Here is a 19,703-nt window from a genome sequence, read left to right on the forward strand (position 1 = left end):
GAAGACCTGGCTTGGCAAGTCGGGCTGGACTATTCCCATGAGGCACATGGTCAAGACTGATTTGCATATAGCTGGGTCTGAATTGAGGTGGCGAAGTGAGCTAAAGAACGATGATGGATTCAACCCAAATCTGTGACTGGGGGTGAGTGTCTGGAAAGTTTCAGCGCTCCGCCCATAATCTCCTTGTGTTTGCTTTAAAAAAACTCCCATTAAACACCAATTCACCACAGATACATGCACTAGACACGCACAAAATCCCTTCCAAATCATACCATATTTTACTTGAAATCACTGAAACGATGTGTGGTGACAATTATATAACTAATCAAAGACCTTTTCTTTACTGGCCCTAACATCACCCTGCCTGGGCAAGAGAGGGAAAGGCGCAGTACCAGCATATGTCAGCTACTTAACCTGCACCAACATCCAGGCATAGTGCATAGTTGCTAGCTGCTGCATCACTCCCAACAGTTCTCTCATCACAACAGTGGTCAACAGTCACCGAGGGTACACCTCCAAATTCACAGAGGACTTTCGCAAAGTGACATTTCATTTACAGACTAAATTAAATAAAGACTCGTTTATGGGTGACTTTAATCTTTGTGTTGGCAGGCCAGTTTCAAAACCTGCTAGAGATCTTTTTAAGAATACGTAGGCCCTTGGCTTCCCACAAATTGCGAGCATCCCAACACACTGAAGGGAACATAGCGAACCTTATCTTCACCCTTAACCTTGAAACTTAAAATTTTAAATTTCGTGGTGAAGTCACATATAGGGTGAGATTATTGCTTTATGCCCATCAACCTGAACAATCTGGTTTAAAAACCTGTTAAACACAACTAACCCACAACTACTACTCTTCTAAAACATGACAGTAACATAACCAATGAAAACTTATTTTCCTTGCTACTCTATGAAGAGCAACAGTTTGTCTCAAAAGGCTCATAAGCACCTGAGACTTCAACATCAACATATCATGCACTATATCATACACCCTTAATATCCAAGTACAGTGAACTGAAACGTGTTGATCAGAATTTAGAATTTTAATTTCGCAATCCAAGTCGGAAGAAGATAAAACCCGATGCAAGATACAATGCAGAGGCTACAATAGAGCAATTAAGCTAGAAAGCTAAAAAGGACAACTCAGCAAACCAAGCAGCTAATTATACCAAGGAAAAAAATCAATATTTACTTGAACAATCCAATAATGTCACCCTGAAGAGATATCCATGTGCATTCAGACAACAATTCAAAGATGTACTGGAGTTCTTAGAATCTTAAATTTTGAAACTTAAAAAAAAATCTCACTGGCTACTCCCCAACACCCCAGAACTACCTCTCTGTCCCCTCATTTCCCCACCACTGTTACAATTTGCCAAATTCTCCTAATTCACACCACTGAAGACCACAGAACTGATATGACTGCTTACCAAAGTATACAATCCACAGAGCCATTGTCACACTGCTAGTGCATGCAATTCCTGTCTCTTCCTTGGAAACAGATACAACTAACATAATAAATGCCTGCTTTTTCACAGGAGTTGTGCTCAGGCTTCTGAAATATACCATCATCACTCCCACTTAAAAAAAACAGCTGCTGATCCTATCAGCTTTTCAAACTACTTCTTAATGCCCAACATCCCATTTCTAATGATATCATTGAAAGGGAATTGACGAACAAGTTATTTACCTATGGTAGAAACTATTTAGTTGCAGATTCCTCACCTTTTGAATATTCATTCAGCGTCAGACTGGGTCTGGAAACGTTTCCATAGTACCGCTGTGCACCGGAAGGTGGCGCTATGTAGCTCTGCAGGAATGCAGTTTAGCCCCGAAATGACATAGGGGGCCTATTTAGGCACTAGTCCTGCGAGCTGAAGTAAGTTGTTTTCGAGACCGCCAGCACCTCCTGACCTAGAGCCTCAAAAGCAAATTGAAAGCCCAGTGTGCAGATTCCTAGACTTGGGATCTTATTTATGGGTAGAATCCTAAAACAGAATCAGGAGGAAGGGAGGGTTGATGAGGAATCTGCGGCTAAATAGTCTCTACAAAAAAGAGCACTATTGAAGGGAAGTAACTTGTTCTTCTGATAGTCTTTTAACCACAGATTCCTCATCTTTTAAATAGATACCAAAGCAATGCCTAAGAGAGGTGTGCTGTGGATGGACTTAAACCAGAAAGTCCTGTTGGACCAACTGGGCAAAATGCCCTTCTCAGCAGACCTGGCAGTCTGGACTATAGTGCTTCGTGAACGTATGGGGACTCCCATGTAACAATCCATCATCCACCCAGTGACTGTCAGAGGAATCCTTCCATGTTACAACAGGAAGGATAAGCCCTTTTGGCTAAAGGGGCTTGGTTGTTATTCCTGCTGATTTCTGGTGCCCAAGAAGGGCAGAGGTCTTCAGCCTATTCTAGATCTGGGTTCTGTTAACGCCTTCCTCTGTAAGGAGAAATTTGAAACGCTCACCCTGGCCCAGGTCTTGTCTGCTCTCGACCCTAGTGACTGGATGGTGGCATTGAACCTGCAGGATGCCTATTACCATATTTCCATCCTGCCAGCCCATTTGCGCTACCTGCGGTTTGAGGTGGGTGAGGAGTATTTTCAGTTTGCTGTGCTCCCGTTTGATCCCATCAGTGCTCCTCATGTGTGCAGGAAAGTAATTGCAGTGGTGGCAGCGCACCTTTGGAAGTCCGAGTTGCTAAACTTCCCTACCTTGACAACTGGCTGTCGCCAACCACCTCCAATAAACAGGAGAGATTGATCGATCTCAGGACCAAACTGGCTTAAGAGAAAAAGCGCTTCCTAAACTTCTCCACATGACTTGATTCTCTGTCAGGAGAAGTGGTAGAGAATTGTTAGGGTTGGTCTGACTGGTGGAGGCCTGCACTACAAGGCTCTCTGGAGAAGGGTACTGCAACAAATAGACTGGGTCACCCACAGCAGGGTGAAGATGTCTGGTGATTTGTCTGTTAACCGGGGAGGGCACTAGGAGGCTGTGCCCACTCCCATTACGGTGGTATCTATCAAGGACTCATTGAAAGGGAAGATGGGCTCGGAAGCTATCTGGCCTGATTGGAGGTTGTCAGTCAATACATTCACTTTTATCTCCAATGTGGGAAGCTAAAGGTCAAAGACTTCAGCCGCCCTATGCATAACCATATTGTGTATGGCAGATTCTACTGTGGCTGGGCCGGCGGGAGGGGAGACAAGGTGAGCGTCTAGCTCATTAGCCTCTAGCAAGTCCTCATATCAAGTGTCCCCTGCATAGTGCAAAAATAGGTGCCTCAATCAGATTCAGGAGAGTCAATGGCCGAAGTCAGAATGGTATCGGCTTGGAAAGGACTACTGGGGCCACCTCTTTGGGTGGCAAGGTCTGCATTAAAATACTCGGGCTTAGCATGGTTTTGGGTGCCGGGTACAGCACCAGAACTGGAGCAGAGGGCAGAAGTGGTTTGGAGGATCTGGCTAGCACCGAGGGCAAACCCACCGGCGGTAGTCCAGGCAGAAGGCCTCTAAGCTCGGTGGGGTCCCAAGTCGTGCAAGAAGGACAGTAGAGACCCGAAGAGCTGAAGCATAGCCGTGCAGGACTCTTCAATCTGGTGCGATGTGGCTAAAGGCCATGAAAACTCCGGAACCTGCTGCGGAATCAGCTATGAAGTTGACAGAAAATGTGAGTGAGACAGTTGGCGCCCACTATGTGCTTCGTAAAGGGAGTGGCAATGGCACGAAGGAGTGTAACTCTGCTTCAACTTCTTGAGCTTTTTGTGCTTACCGGGGGACATTGAGAGCCATAAAGACCAGCCTCTAGAGCGGCTCTGTCGACTCCGAGAACTGGCGCGAGACAGGTATCGAACCTTGGACTTTGAGCGGGACTTGGAGTAGTCCAAACACTGAATATTCTTTTGCTTGATGAGAAAGGTTCACCTCCTGTTCCCTGATGGCCTTTCGGGTTCATGGACGCGCATTACGGCAGGTCTTGGGAGTAGTAGCCTGACCCCAAACACCATAGGCAAAACTGGTGGGGCTCTGTCACAGACATCTGCTAGCTACAGTCCATACAGGGTTTAAATCCTGCAGTCTTAGGGGGTGACACACCTTGCACACTGGGTAAACTTTCAAAGAAACACCATGAAAAAAGGGTCTCTCAGAAACATGCTCCAGATCAAAATCTTGTGGTGCAGAAAGAAAAAAAATTACGTAAGTGGGCAGAAGTGGTGCTTATATAGGTCCCGCACATCATTTCCAGAGCAGAACGGCATCAGTGCAGAGCCGCATGGTGCCACCTTCTGGCACACAAAGGTACTATGGGAAAGTTTCCGGATCCAGTCTAACGCCTCAGCAATATTCAAAATGTGAGGAATCTGTGGTTAGAAATTAAAAATCCAATAATCTAATGAGCTAATCAACCACGCTATGTCCATCAGTCTGAATCTAGGCCTTAAAGGGCACCGGACCAATCCCACCCACCATAGGGGGAGAATTTTTCTTTTCCATGGCTGAAGACAAGAAAACTGAATTGACATTCCACTTCGACTTATGGGACATATTACACTGTCAATCTGACGATACTAGAGTAAAGCCTGGAACAACTGACAGAAATTTCTGGATGTGTTTGGTCTTGTACTTGATCCTTTATTTGTAAACCCATCCAAAAGTTTAGGATTTTGTTATTTGAATTAGCACATCCCAGGGCCCTCATGAATCCAAAGGTAATCCATCTCCTACAATGAATGCTACTCTCGATGCCCAGCTATTCAATAAACCCAACCCAATTCAACATGTAGGTGTGTGTGGATGACATGCAAATTTGCTTCCATCTTGACAATCATTCAGATAATTCCATCATCATCACCTCATGCCTGCGCCATGTACTCCTTCGGATGAAGAGCTTATTGTGTATGATGACAAAACACAGATCATTAGCCCTGCCCACTAGCAACTGGTCTCTAGATGTAAGAACACTCTTCCATCAAACAGCCCCAAAGCCCAGAAACAAAGGAACACTTTTTGGATTAGACCTTTTGTTCACCCCCCTTGTCCCATTTTATAACCCTCCCCACCAAAAAACATACAGTGCTGGATATTAATCTCCAGATCTTCACTCTCTGCACACATCACCCACTGATCATGAGATCGAGCTCATAGAAGCCCTCTTCACAACACGACTGCACTAATATGACTTCATCTCAACTGGCCCTCAAGAAACCTTTTGCCAGTCTACAAAACTACAGAACACCTCTGCTGCCAGACTGCGCCTAAATCTCTGCAATCATGATCACATTAATCCCACCCGAATGCTTACTTATATTCCAGCAGAAGCCAGGATCAAGTTTAAAGCTCTCTGCACCATCCACAATTGGCGCCTACTGAGGCAAAGCAGAAAAAAACTGGAAAAACGGACCCCCTTTCCACACCAAAGTCAGAGATCTCAGATCAGTGATCCATCTAAGATTATACAAGTTGTCGATACATGGAAGGAGATCCCTGTGAGTGCAGGTACCCAAACTACAAAATGCCCTCAACCCCTCCCTGTGATCCAAATCAAACATCTTATGATTTAACTCCTCCCTTATCAAGGGTCACACCTGAAGAATACTGAATAATATGGGAACTGCCTTCCTGACTGGACTCGAAACTTCCTTGTTTCTCATCTCTCCAAACAACGGCTTTCCTAGCACTCCACCTAACTAAAAGATAACATGCAGAGCTATGCAAGGCTCATTATTTTTAAAAAAATGGATGGGTGATAGGTGGCAGTATACAAATGGTTTCCATACTCCTGGAGCTAAATATTATAAAAACACTGGACTACTACACCTCTGGAGTGGATACTGGGGTGATCTATGGTGTGAAAAAATGTAGGGACTGGTGCTGCCTGAAAGTAAGAAGGGCAATGGCATAGGAGAGGCTAAACGGATTAAATTATTGTTTTGGAATCTAATTGTGACCGTGGTCTTGATTTCTGTGGCCTCCCTTAAAGGTAGGCTGGAACATTTAGGTCCTCACCTGACATCTTCTAGTTCATAGAAGACGTTACGCGATTCGTCCTTGATAAGGATGGCAGTGTTGGGGGATTTGAGCATCCCCATGGTGAGCTTCTGTGGGAACATATGAACGATGAGGGCATGGAGAGTGTCCATGCTGCTGATCTCATGAGTGATGTGCACCCGCCGCGATTCATCCCCAAACTGCAAGAAGAGGACCCCTACAGTGCAACAAAAACATAACAAATCAGTGCGTTTCACATATGCCTGGTGTTACAATACACACGTAACACATCATGAATCCTCTACTTTCCTAAAGTTCAGATCTATTACATAGAAAGCTGACTTCTGCAGTGTGAATCCACAACAAGCAAATGAAATCCACAGTGAAATCCACAATTCACAAGTCACTGATTCCTCAAAAGAAATGTCAACACTTAAGGCAAGTTTACCTCAGTGCAAATTCATAACTCACAAGACAAGCTACACAGCATGACCGTCCGCAAACAACATCTTTGTAATGCATGCTTTGCCCACACTGACACACTTCTAAAACGTACTTTTTGTAGACAGGCCATCATCTTGGGGGTGTGAATATCTGTGCACAAATAACATTTTAATCTGTTCTACTCATTGCTCAAATCACTTTTTACACAATATGCTTTGTACTGCAAAAGGCAAGCTTCCCATATTGTGTGCAACGTACGGCACAGTGGCTTTCATGAGAATGATAGAAGGTTCCCAAAATCACAAGACTATAGCATTGAACTGGCAGGCCTATAACGCTTAAATTAGGGGAAAAACATACTAGCGAGCACACGAAAATCTCAATAATCAGTACATGAAGGAAAAGCATAGGGGTAGTTCATGTAGGCTAACACACAGCAGGATACTTTTGGAGGTCGTTGGAAGATTCGTTAAGAACAGGTGAGCTCAAAGAGGATTCCAAAAGAAGTTGAAGTTGAACAAAGAAACACGCCCTTTCAACAGTATAGTGCAATACAAAATACCCTGAAAAAAAGTTGGCATAGGAACAAATGACTTTTTAAAAAACCTGCTCCTTACAACAGCATGACAGGATTGTTCTCACAAAACAGGATGGAAAGGGAGGGTGCCTTGATAGCTTGAGCAGAAAGGGTGTAGGGACAACATAGAGGGCGCTGTAAGCATATGCTGCCACACAAGAGGGTTTAGTGACGAGGAAACTTGATCAGAGGGGGCATGAGAATAAGGCTGTGAATGCTAGGGTGCAATCACATCATGCTGACATAGAAGAGAATGTCCTTACCTGGTGATCGGAGCTTGGTTTGGCTGGTAGACCGGGATAAGGGCAGGCTTTGCCTGAACCGGTTCATCCTGTTGAACCCAAGGGGCAGGTCAGCTTCCGACATGGTTTCTAGAGATTCTGCTGAAGCAAAGGAGAGTTTGGCCGCTTGATCTGCCAGGCCGGGCTGGGATCCCTGGGAGTGCCGTGTGCTTCGTGTCTGCAATAAACAAAGTCAAACCATATCAGTTATAGAAGAAATTAATGCCCTTTGAGCTTGCCTTATACCACAACACCTACAACGTATGGTAGACAAATTATTTATTTTGCATGATCGGATATAACAATGGGCCATATCAGTTATAGAAGAAATTAAATCCCGTTACGCCTTCCTTATATCACAACACCTACAAAGTATGGAAGGCAAATCATTTGTTTTACATGACTGGATATAACAAAGGATGTGGTTCAAATTAGTTAAAACAGTTCTCCTACCCCATTTATTGTGCAGGGACAAAATCAATTAAATAACTTATTGTTGAGATGGAAATATCAAAATAGTTAAACTAAATGGATTGGGAAAGGTACGCTCTAGGATCTTCAGGTAGTGAGAAGGTGTAGCGCTCATGTTTCAAGACAGAAATAGTTGAAAAGAGGCATTGAACTTATTTTCAAATGCATTACCACATGGAATTCCAGATTTTGAGAGATCATAAGGTAGTGTAGCATAAGTGGGTGCACTAGACTCAGTCCTCAAACTTGATGCAGGCTTAAAGAAGTATGAAGTCAATCTTTAGATGGTATACAGACATATGTGGCAGGGCTTTCCTGATAATGCATACCTGTGACATACAATTTGGGCCTTAGGCATCTTGGCGCTGAATAACAGATATTTATTGAAAGTCATGGGAGGGTGCCAAAATGATTCTCACACTGGCTTTCCACCAGTGCTAAAGGCTGCGATGATGAGTAAGTGGCAAGGTAAAGTAATACTGTGTCTTTTTTCTATCTTTCTTAGTTTTTTTGGGGAGCGTACGGATTTCGCAAAGGAAAGGTAAGGTGAGTTTGTCATTAGTGACTGTTACACACTTCACTCATGCACACACCAACCTACACTTTGAAATCAACAACAGCCTACGTACATAAGTAGGGTAGTGTTTTAAAAGGATAGTTTTAGGTACTAGCAGACATGGAGTATCGTTGGATGAATGCTGCCCAGGCCCTCTGGGTCTGAAGATCAGCTCTGAGGCAGGATCAGAGACTGAGACAGCAGATACTGAGATAGCATCTGAGGGAGAGGACAATAGAGCAGAATCTGGGAGTGATTTTTCAGTTGGCACAGTTCCATCTGACAACTCATCTTCCAGCGATTCTGAAGGAGACTATGTCAGTCGTGCTTTCCCTTTGCCAGCACAGTCTGTGCAGCGGGACACCAGTTACAGGTTAGAGCAACCCAGAGAGCAGGCACGTGCAGCCGCAAGCACAGACGGAGCGCTGTCTTGGCAGCCTCCCAATTTAGTTCAGCTCTAAATTCTGCATTTCAATGGTGACACTGGATGTAAAGTCGAAACTGCAAATTTTTTGCCAATTGACTACGTCCATCTCTTTTTGGGTGTTGACGTTCTTGACGAAATTGTGCAGCAAACAAATTTGCGTGCCAAACAATTTCTGAGGGAGCATGCAGGCACTCTTGGGCCTCATTCTAGGGCACGCAAGTGGACTCCCACTTCTTTAGGGGAGTTGGAGATATGTTTGGGCCTCAGGCTTAAAATGGAGGTAGTGCAGAAACCAACCTTGCTATCCTACTGGTCTACTTGCACGGTTTGGTCAACCCCCATCTTCGCACCATAAATGAGTAAAGATCGTTTTTTGCAATGACGATTCTGCTGCATTGCCCCGGGACCATCCAGACCATGACAGGTTGTTCAAAATTCGGCCCATCGTGGCACATTTGTCTGCCAGGTTTCCAGAGGTTTATACTCCTGGAAAGAATATAGCCATTGAGGAGTCCTTGATCTTGTATAAAAGGCGGCTGCTGTTTAGGCAGTACATTCCAAGCAAATGTGCTCGCTATGGCATCAAGCTGTACATGCTGTGTGAGAGCTCGACAGGCTATGTGTACAGCTTGAGAGTGTATACAGGGAAGGACACAACTCTTAACCTTGTAGGTTGCCCTCCCACGCTAGGGGTCACAGTAAAGATAGTATGGCAGTTTGTCTAGCAACTTTTTCACAAAGGTTATAACCTTTATGTGGACAATTTCTATACAGGAGTAGAGCTGTTCAGTGAGCTCCACAAAGCTGTCACCGTGGCTTGCGGTACAATTTGTTCTCACCGTAAAGGATTCCCGCAGGAGCTTGTTTGCAAGGAGCTCCTGAAATCCCAGAGCACTGCGTTGCGTTCCAACTTACTGCTCGCACTCCAGTTCTCAGATAGGCGTGACATGTACGTGCTCACTACAATTCATGCTGAGAGCACTTCCCTGGTCACGGTTTGGGGTCAGATGGCCGAAGTCCACAATCCCACCTGTATACTTGATCACAATAAGAACATGGGCGGAGTGGACAAGAACGACCAGGTTCTTCAGCCATACAATGCAAGTCGTAAAACTCGCACTTGGTTAAAGAATACCTCACCTGATCCAGATGGCAACATACAATGCATATGTTGTTTATCGTCAGACCACCATAAGAAGACTCATGTCTTTTCTTGACTTTCAGTTGACTGTGATTAAAAGTCTCACTGCTACAGAAGCAGCAGCCTCCACTTCATGTGTTCTGGAGGACGTGGCAAGGCTGCAGGAGCGACACTTTCCTGATAAAATTCCTGCAACACCAAAAAAAGAGCGACCATGTCGTCATTGTAAAGTGTGCTCAATGCAGGGAAAGAGGCAGGAGACTCGTGTTTACTGTCCCCAGTGCCCATGTAAGCCTGCCTTCTGTTTTCCTACTTGCTTTACGTTGTACCACAATAAAGCAAAATACTGGGAAATTTACTGAGGTGGAGCTGCCAATAGGTAAACCTTTCAATTGGTGTGAATGATTACCTACTGTCTGTGGGCCACTCCTTCACTACGCAAGCAGCTGCAGAATATTTCTTCCTCCACTTCAGGAAATCATGGACTTCTCAACACCTTTATCTGCTTTGAGAACGTGGTAGTTGTGCAGTTCGCCAATTGACAAGTGCATGAAAGTCCCCATGCTGCACATACTGGTGGACAGAACATACACCACGTTGTCGCGGAGTACTCGTGTTTCACATTCAACCGTTCTTCATAGTTTATGGTGTTCTCTTTAGAAAGCTTCTGAAAATTTCCAGCATGTTTGCCTTCGTTTCAAAGGTAGATATGTTTGCTCAGCTCGAGGAATGGCTTTGCGGCATACTCAGGCACCTCCCAACTTGCATCCACAAACTGGAAGGAGTTGGATTTAGCACAGTGAGAGCATTGATAGCACGTGACAGAAATGTTTCCTCAAGCTTCAATTAGCTATAGATGGAAGGCATTAGTATAGGGTCTCTCCCCAATTAGACAGGATTAGTCAGGACTCTGATGAAGACAGACTCACGAACAGGTTAGAACAGCTTATGGTAGGTGTGCTTTCCGAGGAATATTGCAAAGGTAGAAGGCAGATAGTAAAGGTAGTATAGATACAAGTCATGACTTCCTCTTCACCCAAGGATTCAAATCAATTGCTGCCACTCTTGCACTGAATTTACTATAGTACTTAAGGGTCAATGATGTTTGCAATGTTCATCCTCTGTTTGAACTTAGTAGATGGTCAGTTTGGCAAGGGCTCAAAACGTTTTGTGATAGGCAATTTTGATGTCTTCTCAATACGTTTTGGGCCCTTGCCTGTCGGAGGTAATTGGGCCTCCCACACGAGTGAGGCATCATGTTATTGGGAGACCTGGGGGAACGCTGGGTAGTAGTAAATTTGTGTCAGCCCAGTGATGCCACAACCTTCCCACACAAAAATGTGTGGAAAAAGTGATTTTTTCAGCTAAATTTGAGGTTTGCATGGGAGCCTGGGTACGAAAACATTGGGGGATCCACGCAAGCCATGCCTCCCTATAATTCCCCGGGTGTCTAGTTTTCTCAAATGTGTGGGTTTGGTAGGTTTCCCTAGCTGGCCACCGAACATGGGGCCAAAAACCCAGGTGACCCCCTTTGCAAAACCAGGTCATTTTGTGATAGGCAATTTTGATGTCTCCTCAATATGTTTTGGGCCCTTGCCTGTTGCAGGTACTTGACCCACCCATACAAGTGAGGTACCATTTTTCTCTGAAGACTTTGGGGAATGCGGGGTGGGTGGAATTGTGTGGGTCCACGCAGATTCCAGAACTTTACACCACAGAAATGTGTGGAAAATGTTTTGTTTTTTTAAAACACATTTTTAGGTTTGCTAGGGATTCTGGGTAATAGAACCTGGTGAGAGCCAGTCAAGTCACCCCATCCTAGAGTCCCCTGGGTGTATAGTTTTCAAAAATGTATAGGTTTGCTAGGTTTCCCTGGGTGCCGGCAGAGCTAGGGTTCAAAATCTACAGCTAGGTACTTTGCAAAAAAAGGGTCAGTTTTCACTGTGAAAATGAGGTATGTCCACGTTGCGTTTTGGGCCTTTTCCTGTCGCAGGCACTAGGCCTACCCACAGAACTGAGGTACCATTTTTCTTGGGAGACTTTGGGGAATGCAGGGTGGGTGGAATTTTGTGGATCCACGCAGATTCCAGAACTTTCCACCACAGAAATGTAAGGATTTTTTTTTTATTGAGGTTTGCAAGGGATTCTGGGTAATAGAACCTGGTGAGAGACAGACAAGTCACCCCATCCTGGATTTCCCTGGGTGTCTAGCATTCAAAAATGTATATGTTTGCTATGTATTCCTAGGTACCGGCAGAGATAGGGTTCAAAATCTACAGCTAGTCACTTTGCAAAAAAAGGGTCAGTTTTCACTGTAAAATAAATTGTGTTCACGTTGCGTTTTGAGCCGTTGCCTGTCGAGGGCACTAGGCCTACCCACACAAGTGAGGTAGCATTTTTATCGGGAGACTTAGGGTGACACAGAATTGTAGAGTAACTGTTATTACCTATTAACTTGCAATGCATTTCTGCCTTTCAAATGAAAGACAATGTGAAATAAAGAAGTCACTATGAAAAATGACCTATAATTCTCATGCAAGTATGGGTACTTACAATTTCAGAAATGTGCAAATATCTACTGTTTCTAAACACTATATTTTATTCCAATTCAGAAATACATAGGTGTCTTTCATACCTATTTTTCCATGTATATATTTTAACAAATTAATTGCTATATACCCGGTACATAGTAAAAAACCATTGCAAGACACTGCTCAGTTATTGGCTCTGAGTTCGTCTGGTTATTGGTGAACCTACAACTCCTATATTTCTTCACAACCAGAAAGGTCCAGCGGATGTAACGGTATATTGCTTTCAAACAGCTGTCATAATTAGAAGAAGTGACAGGTAAATACGTTGGCACTATGGGCTGTTTTATTCAACTAATTTTAAATTTTTCCTATGTTCAACTGTTAGTTTCTATAAAGAAACCTTGAAGGATCTACACAAATGACCCTTGCTGAATTCAGAATTTTGTCTACGTTTTCAAAATGTATAGCTTTCCAGGATCCATTATTGCTTTCATACCCATTTCTACCATTAACTAGTAGAAGGTTAAAAGTATAAAAAATAGCAAAAATAGGCTATGTCCCAGTAAAATACCAAAACTATGTAAAAAATGTTGGTTTTCTGACAAAGGTCTGTCAGTCCCTGAAAGCTGGGAAAATGGTGATTTCAGCCGCACAAATCCTATGTTGATACCATTTGCAGAGAAAAAACAAGACGCTCTTATTTGCAGCACTTTTTTCCCATTTTTGCCCCCCCCCCCAAAAAATTCGCTGTATTTTAGCTAATTTCTGGGTCCCCTCCAAGGAAATTCACAAACCCTGGATACATTTAGAATCCCCATGATTTTTTTTTTTGTTAAACAATTTTTATTGCAGAGGTGAGTACAGCATACAGTGCAGTTTTCAGCATTTAACAGTGCAGAGTCGTTGGTCACCTGATACAATTTAGACTCTACATACACAGCCATTCAGCCCACATCCCGGAGGTCGGGCGGCGTCATACTGCTAGATTTTGCTCACTTGGTTGGGCTGCTAGCTGTAGTCTTCGTATAGAGTCCTCTGCTCTCTGCTTTTACCTTTTGCTCCGTTCCCCTTTCCTACACTAGAAGGTACATACATGTGTCACTGTTGTATCCTGGTGTGCCATGCGCCCTTCACCCTCCCCTCCCGGTGTCTGAGTCTAGTCCTGGTGCAAGGATGTGTACCTATATTGTGGGACTTCGGATCTTTTGTACTTTTATCGTGTGTGCGTGTCCGGCACAGGTGCCGGGGTCGTGATCCTTGCTGCAGGGGGTATCATGTTCTCCGACTCATCTTCCTCTTCCTCATCTACTGCACTATCTTTTAGGGCCTGCACTAACGTTTCCCATGCCATTGTTGCGTCCTGAGCTTTCTCGTCTGAGTTACGGCGGGCCAGTTGGAATCGAAGCGTACTCTCCGCTGTCGCCCACTTCAGAAATTCATTCATCCACCTCCGATGTGTGGGCCCTGATTTCGATTTCCACCCCCTGGTCAGCTCTCTCTTCGCTATAAGTAGGCCCATGTCGATGAATTTGCTTGACAGTTTGTTCTTGCGTGTATGTGGGAACCAATGTAAGATGGTGACCGCGCTGTCGTACTGCAGTTCTCTATCCGCTACTGCATTCAGGGTGTCCCCTATATCCCCCCAATACTCGTGCAAGCCTGGGCAGCTCCTCAGCATGTGCACTAAGTCTGCTCTCAGCTGGCCACATCTGGGGCATGCTGCGTCTTCTGCTCCAAAGTATGCTGCTATTTTGCCCGGGGTGAGGTAAGCCCTATGGAGGATGTAGAGGTGTATCAGTTGGAAACGCGCGTTTCTGGTGCTTTTCCTAGCTCTACGCACTAGCTGGGACCATGTTGTGTCTGGGATTTCTAACTGTAAGTCTGCCTCCCATTTATTCTTCAATAGTGCAAGTGGTTGCAGGGTGTCTGTGTGCAGTCTGGAATAGAGGCACGTAACTGCCTTAAAGGTTCCTGCCGCCATCATCGTGTATTAGCACGCCAGTGATGTCGTGGGTTCAGCCATCCCTTCCCCCCAATGCGCTTGTATGGCTCTCACTACCGCTGCATGTAGTAGGCAGTCTCCCCTCGGAAGGTCGTACTGCTCCTGTAAAGTCTGGTATGGGGTTAATACTCCGTCGTCGTATAGATCCCCTACCATCTGCAACCCTGCCTCTTCCCACAGTCGCAGCCTCGACCAGTCTCCGCCATGTGGGAGCGCTGTCACCATGCCCAGTGGAATTTCGGGCGCATACGGGTGACCGGCTCCAACTTTCTTTTGCAAACGGTTCCAACACAATCGAAGCGTCCGTTCCTCTTGGGTTAGTCCTCTTAGTAGTAACCTTTGTTGCAAGGTTATGTACACCAAGACGTGGCGGGGGGTGCCAGACTCCCTCTCCTGTTCTGGGCCGCGATACACCCTCGCTATTTCTTGTGTGAAGAATTGTAATTGAGCCGCCAAATAGTAGAGCTCAAAATCTGGGACCGCTAGGCCACCCTCATCTCTCGGGCGGGTCAGCGTCGCCAGTGCAATTCTACGTCTGCCCGTGCCCCATAAAAAGGATACGATCATCGATCGTAATCGACTGAAGGTTGCTCCAGGTATCCAGACGGGGAGGGTCTGAAAGAAATATAATAAGCGCGGTAGGGCTATCATCTTTAGAAGTGCAACCCGGCCCGCCACTGAAAGGGGCAGAGTAGCCCAGAAGGACATACAACCCTGCAATATGTGGAGGCAGCGACCCACATTACCGTCTAAGAGGTCCGCAGGTTCATGGTAGACGTGCACCCCTAGGTAGCTCAGGCAGCTGGGCTCCCATCTAATTTTCGGGTGGAGTGGGGGGCACGTCTCCCCCTTCCTTAGAGGGAAGAGGCAGGTTTTAGTCCAATTAACTCGCAGTCCTGATATATCACCAAAGTGCGCTAGTAGTCTCTCAGCGCCTTCCACAGCTCCCTGCGCATTGTCTAAGAAGAGGAGGAGGTCGTCTGCATATAAGGAAATGTAGTGGTGGGCCTCTCTGAAGACCAACCCGTTGTAATGTTCACCCCGCCTTGCCATTGCTGCGGTTCCACCGCAAGCGCAAACAGCAGGGGAGAAAGTGCGCATCCCTGTCTGGTTCCTCTATGCACCCCATATTGGTCCGATACCAAGGGCCCGACCTTCACTCTAGCTTTCGCCGATGAGTATAGCACCTTCGTCCACCCTATATATCCATCACCTAGGCCGAAGATCTGCATTACCCTGTATAAGTAGTCCCATTCCAGGCTGTCGAAGGCCTTCTCTATGTCAACCGCCAATACTAGGGGGGCCCTCGCGTCCTGCGGTGGGTCATCCACCAGTCTGAGCAGCCTACGGATGTTGTGTGTCGTGTTCCTTGTGGGTATAAAGCCTGATTGATCTTTATGGACCAGGTCTTGCATATGAGTCAGCAGTCTGGCGGCCAGTATAGTACTCAAAATTTTGTAATCTGTAGTTAACATAGATAACGGCCTATAAGATGCAGGGACCAGCTTTCCACCCCGCGGGTACAATAGAGGGATCATTATGGCTTCGCGCATTGATCGGGGAAGTCTGCCCTCTTCCCTGGCCTCATTATAGATCACCTGTAGTCTCGGGGCTAGTTGGTCTAGGTATCTCCCGTAGAATTCAATGGGCAACCCATCTATTCCCGGAGTTTTGTTAAGCGCCATTCGCTTAATTGCTCCTCTTATTTCTACCAGGTCTATTGGGCCCCCTAGGGCGTCAGCCTGTTCCTGTTCCAGGCGCGGTAGTTGCAAATCACTCAGGAAGATATCTATGGCCTCAGACTGGTCCCCTAACTCAGTTCTGTACAACCTTTCGTAATATGACCAGAAACAGTCCAATATTTCTGATTGTGTTTCGTGGGTATCGCCTCCATTCTCCCGTAGGCTCATAATCGATTGATTACTCCTACTGGGGTTCGCTAGCCAAGCCAAGAGCGTTCCAGTTTTGTCCCCTTCAGCCAGAGTCTTCGTTAAGTATGTTTTGTAATCGAAGCTCCGAAGGCGCTCAACCTCTGTGGCCACTGCCTCCCGCGCCTCGCTCACTCTCCCCTGTAACTCTGGGCGGTTAGGGCGTGCTAGTTCCACCTCCCTCAATTTACGGTTAGCCTTATCTAAGTCTTCCACCAATGACCTGCGCGCCCCTGCAAATTTCCCTATGCCGTGCCCTCTTACTACTATTTTAAACGTATCCCATTCCACTGCTCTGGAGGAAGTGGTACCCTCGTTCTCTGCAAAGTATTGAGTGATCCGCTCCTCCAGCTCAGCGCGGAAGGGAGGGTCATCCAGCGTGTCTGGCCGCAGCCGCCACGTCGGAACCTTTGGGGGTTCATTCATCCAATCTAATGTCAAGAGTATAGGGTTATGATCAGAGATCGTACTAGAATCCCCATGATGTGCGAAGAAAAGGACGCAAATTTGGCGCAGATATCTAATGTGGTCAAAATGTTACAGGGGCCTATGTGCAAACTACCCCAAATAGCCAAAAAAGGTCTCCCTCCTGAGTCTCTGTGTACCTGCTGTTCGTTTCTGTCCACTTTTGTGGTACAGTTTGATATTTTCCTTTTTTGGTTCTGGGCCGGTTAGGCTCTGCTTTAGCAGGCCCAGGGTGTACAGGAGGACGGACGGGGAGTTCTGGGGCTCTACCTAGAGGCCTCTCCCCTTGAAAATTCGGATGGGCACGGTGTTTTGGCTTACACTTGTGCCCGTGTCCGCCGCACCCCCCACCCCGTACCGTGGGGGCGTGCGTTCGGTTGAGGCGCTCTGCGGCCCCCGCTCTCCCTTTACTGGGGCGACTTCGGGCTTGTGTGTGTGTTGGGAGTGGGGCGTCCGGCTGCCCGTTATGCATTCCCCGGGCGCGCCTCCGCCTTTTGCCCCCGCGGATGTTTCCCGCTTCCTTGTTTTCTAGGTTCGACTGGGATCTGGAGCTCTGCCCCATGACCCCTTCGGCTACCCGTCCGTGTTGGCAATGTGTTTGACATTGTCTGTGGCTGGGCTAATGCTCCGTGCTTTCTCCCTTCTTTGGGAGTTGGGAACGGGGCTGTTTTCCCCGTCCCTCCTCTTCCTTCGCTACATTGGTGTTCAAGGTGGGGGCGACCCTTCGCGGAATGGGGACCTGGCGGATCGCTCTCTGTCCAGTGGACACGCACCCCTCTTTTGTTAATTTCCCTGTTTGCCAGGCTTTGCGTTGCAGTGTTCACTGGGGCCTCGCTGCGGGTCGCCTGGGTCCGAGGCTCTAAAGCCTTACCTGCTTAACACCTAGGCAGGTGCAATTCCCGGCGCTGGCTTCTTCCTCCAGATGATTCCCGGGCTCTCCTGCGGGTCCTCTACATGGGTCTTCTGTGGCGCGGGGGCCGCTGGACACCGCGTTTCTTGTCTGGTCTCCGAGAGGCGGGCCCGGTCTATTCTGGCTTTCTTCGCGGCTTTCCGCACGGTTGATACTTAGGCGTACTGGGAAGTTGTCATTTTTTCCTCATCTATTTTCTTTCTCTTTCCGCGATTTCCTCCTTGGGCTTGGGCCGCTGTGTTTGGCGGAGGCGGTGTGGGATGTTTTCTGCCCTCCTCGTCATCTGCCTTTTGTGGCAGGAGGGTGCTCTCCACTGTGCAGCTTGTTCTTGGACTCCTTAGCCCTGATGCGGGGTGGGGGGGGTTCCCTTCATCCCGGAGGGTGCTTCTGTCTACCAGTTAGGCCGATTATGTTTTTTGGCATTTTGGGGAGACGACTATTACAACGCGGTCTTTACACCACACTACCATTACGACACGGTCATCACAACGCAAGTCGTTACAACGACTTGCGCTGGATGGCGCTATATACTAAGGAATAGTATGATTTACTATTCCAACACCTTCCCTACTGTTACGTGGGCTGGAGTTGGAATAGTAAATCATACTATTCCTAAGTCCAGCGCCTACAGCGCAAGTCGTTGTAACGACGTGCGTTGTGATAACTGTGTTGTAATGGTAGCGCGGTGTAAACACCGCGTCGTAATGACATACATCCGGCATTTTGTGGGTGTGCTTCAGGAGCCTAGGTTATGGTGGCCTCTTACGTGCTGCCTCTGTGTTTGTTCCATGGATTTTGGTTTATGCTTCCCTGGGCTCGTTTTCATGCGGGTCACTTGTTGTACCTTCCCTGTCTGCGAGCCAATGTGGCCTGTTGGTTGAGATTTCTTTCTCCTCTGGTATTGTGGTCACCCTGTTCCCTATACGAGTTTGGGGGGGTTTCTGGTTGAGACGGGGTCATTCGCCTTTTGTTGGCTGGTTTTGCATTCAGATGGTCTGGTGGGGTCGTTGGGTTTCCCCTTCCTTTCTCTCTGTGGCACCCTCTCGGGTGTCTTTGTACACAGATGCTTGGTGCCGCAGTGTTGGGGTGCTACACCTTGCATTGGTTGTTTCCTCCTGCTTCCCGTGATTGGCTTCCTGGGCCCTTTGGCCATGCTGCCCTGAATGCATCTGTTCTCGTCTGATCTGGGTCGTTGAGCTGAGTCTGGAATGGTACGCGCTTTGATGAGCGTCTGCCTAGGTCTGCCAGGTGCTGTGGGCTCCCTTTCCTGTGGGGCCCATGTCTAGTGGCTCTGAGTCTTCGGACACTTTATTGGGCCTGTGGTTTTTCTGTTCTGGGTTCTCCTTTCCGGGTGATGGTGGCATCTGCCGTCCTTTGGGGCGTGTGTAGGTTCCCGGTCGGTGCTGGATCGGTTGGTCTGCCTTATGTCGACCGTTCCTTGGCTTCTCTGGGATTTGCCCCGGCCCTGCGGGGGCTTCTTGTTGCTCTCCTGGGCGTTTTCTCCCCTGCCTCGTGCTCTGGGGGGTTTGTGGGGTTTGCCCCTGTTGATTTTTTAGCACGTTGGTGCAGTCCTTTCTGGGTCTCTTTTATTCTGGCTACGGCCGTGTCACCCTCAAAGCTCTTGGTATCATCTGGTCTCAGTAGTTGAGCTGGGTCGGGCCTTTTTCATACCTGGATAGGAGTTCTCCTGGTGCGGTAGGTGGACTTGGGAGCTGTTGCTCAATGGTCCGTGTTATGCCTTTGTGGGCGCAGGTTTTGTGTCCTGCCCCCGCTTTCTGGCTTTCCCTTGGTGGTTTTTGTTTCCATCAGTGCTTTTAGGTGTCTGGGGGTGCTGGGATTCCCGGTTCTCCTCTCCAGGTGGGGCCCTTCGCTTCTGGTGTGGATTTTGTGTCCCCTTCTTCTTTGTCCCTGGCTTTGGACCTGGGGCCTGCTGGCTTGGTTGGCTGCCAGGGGGTGTTTACTTACGCTTCGGCGG

The 19,703-nt window shown here is 47.1% G+C and overlaps 1 protein-coding gene across 2 annotated transcripts in view; it reads right to left on the reverse strand.

Moving 5' to 3' along the window:
- The window catches only part of SRCIN1 (SRC kinase signaling inhibitor 1), an 808,310-nt gene that overhangs the window by 519,731 nt on the left and 268,876 nt on the right, over window positions 1-19,703 (reverse strand). For both annotated transcript variants that reach the window (XM_078645611.1, XM_078645612.1), the window contains exons 4-5: window positions 7,280-7,475; window positions 6,014-6,212 (exon numbers count right to left, since the gene is read on the reverse strand). In XM_078645611.1, coding sequence (XP_078501737.1) covers window positions 6,014-6,212; window positions 7,280-7,475 — 395 coding nt within the window. The remainder of the gene's footprint in view (window positions 1-6,013; window positions 6,213-7,279; window positions 7,476-19,703) is intronic.

Source organism: Lissotriton helveticus, chromosome 5_1 (genome assembly GCF_964261635.1).
Source record: "Lissotriton helveticus chromosome 5_1, aLisHel1.1, whole genome shotgun sequence".
Taxonomy (NCBI): Eukaryota; Metazoa; Chordata; class Amphibia; order Caudata; family Salamandridae; genus Lissotriton; species Lissotriton helveticus.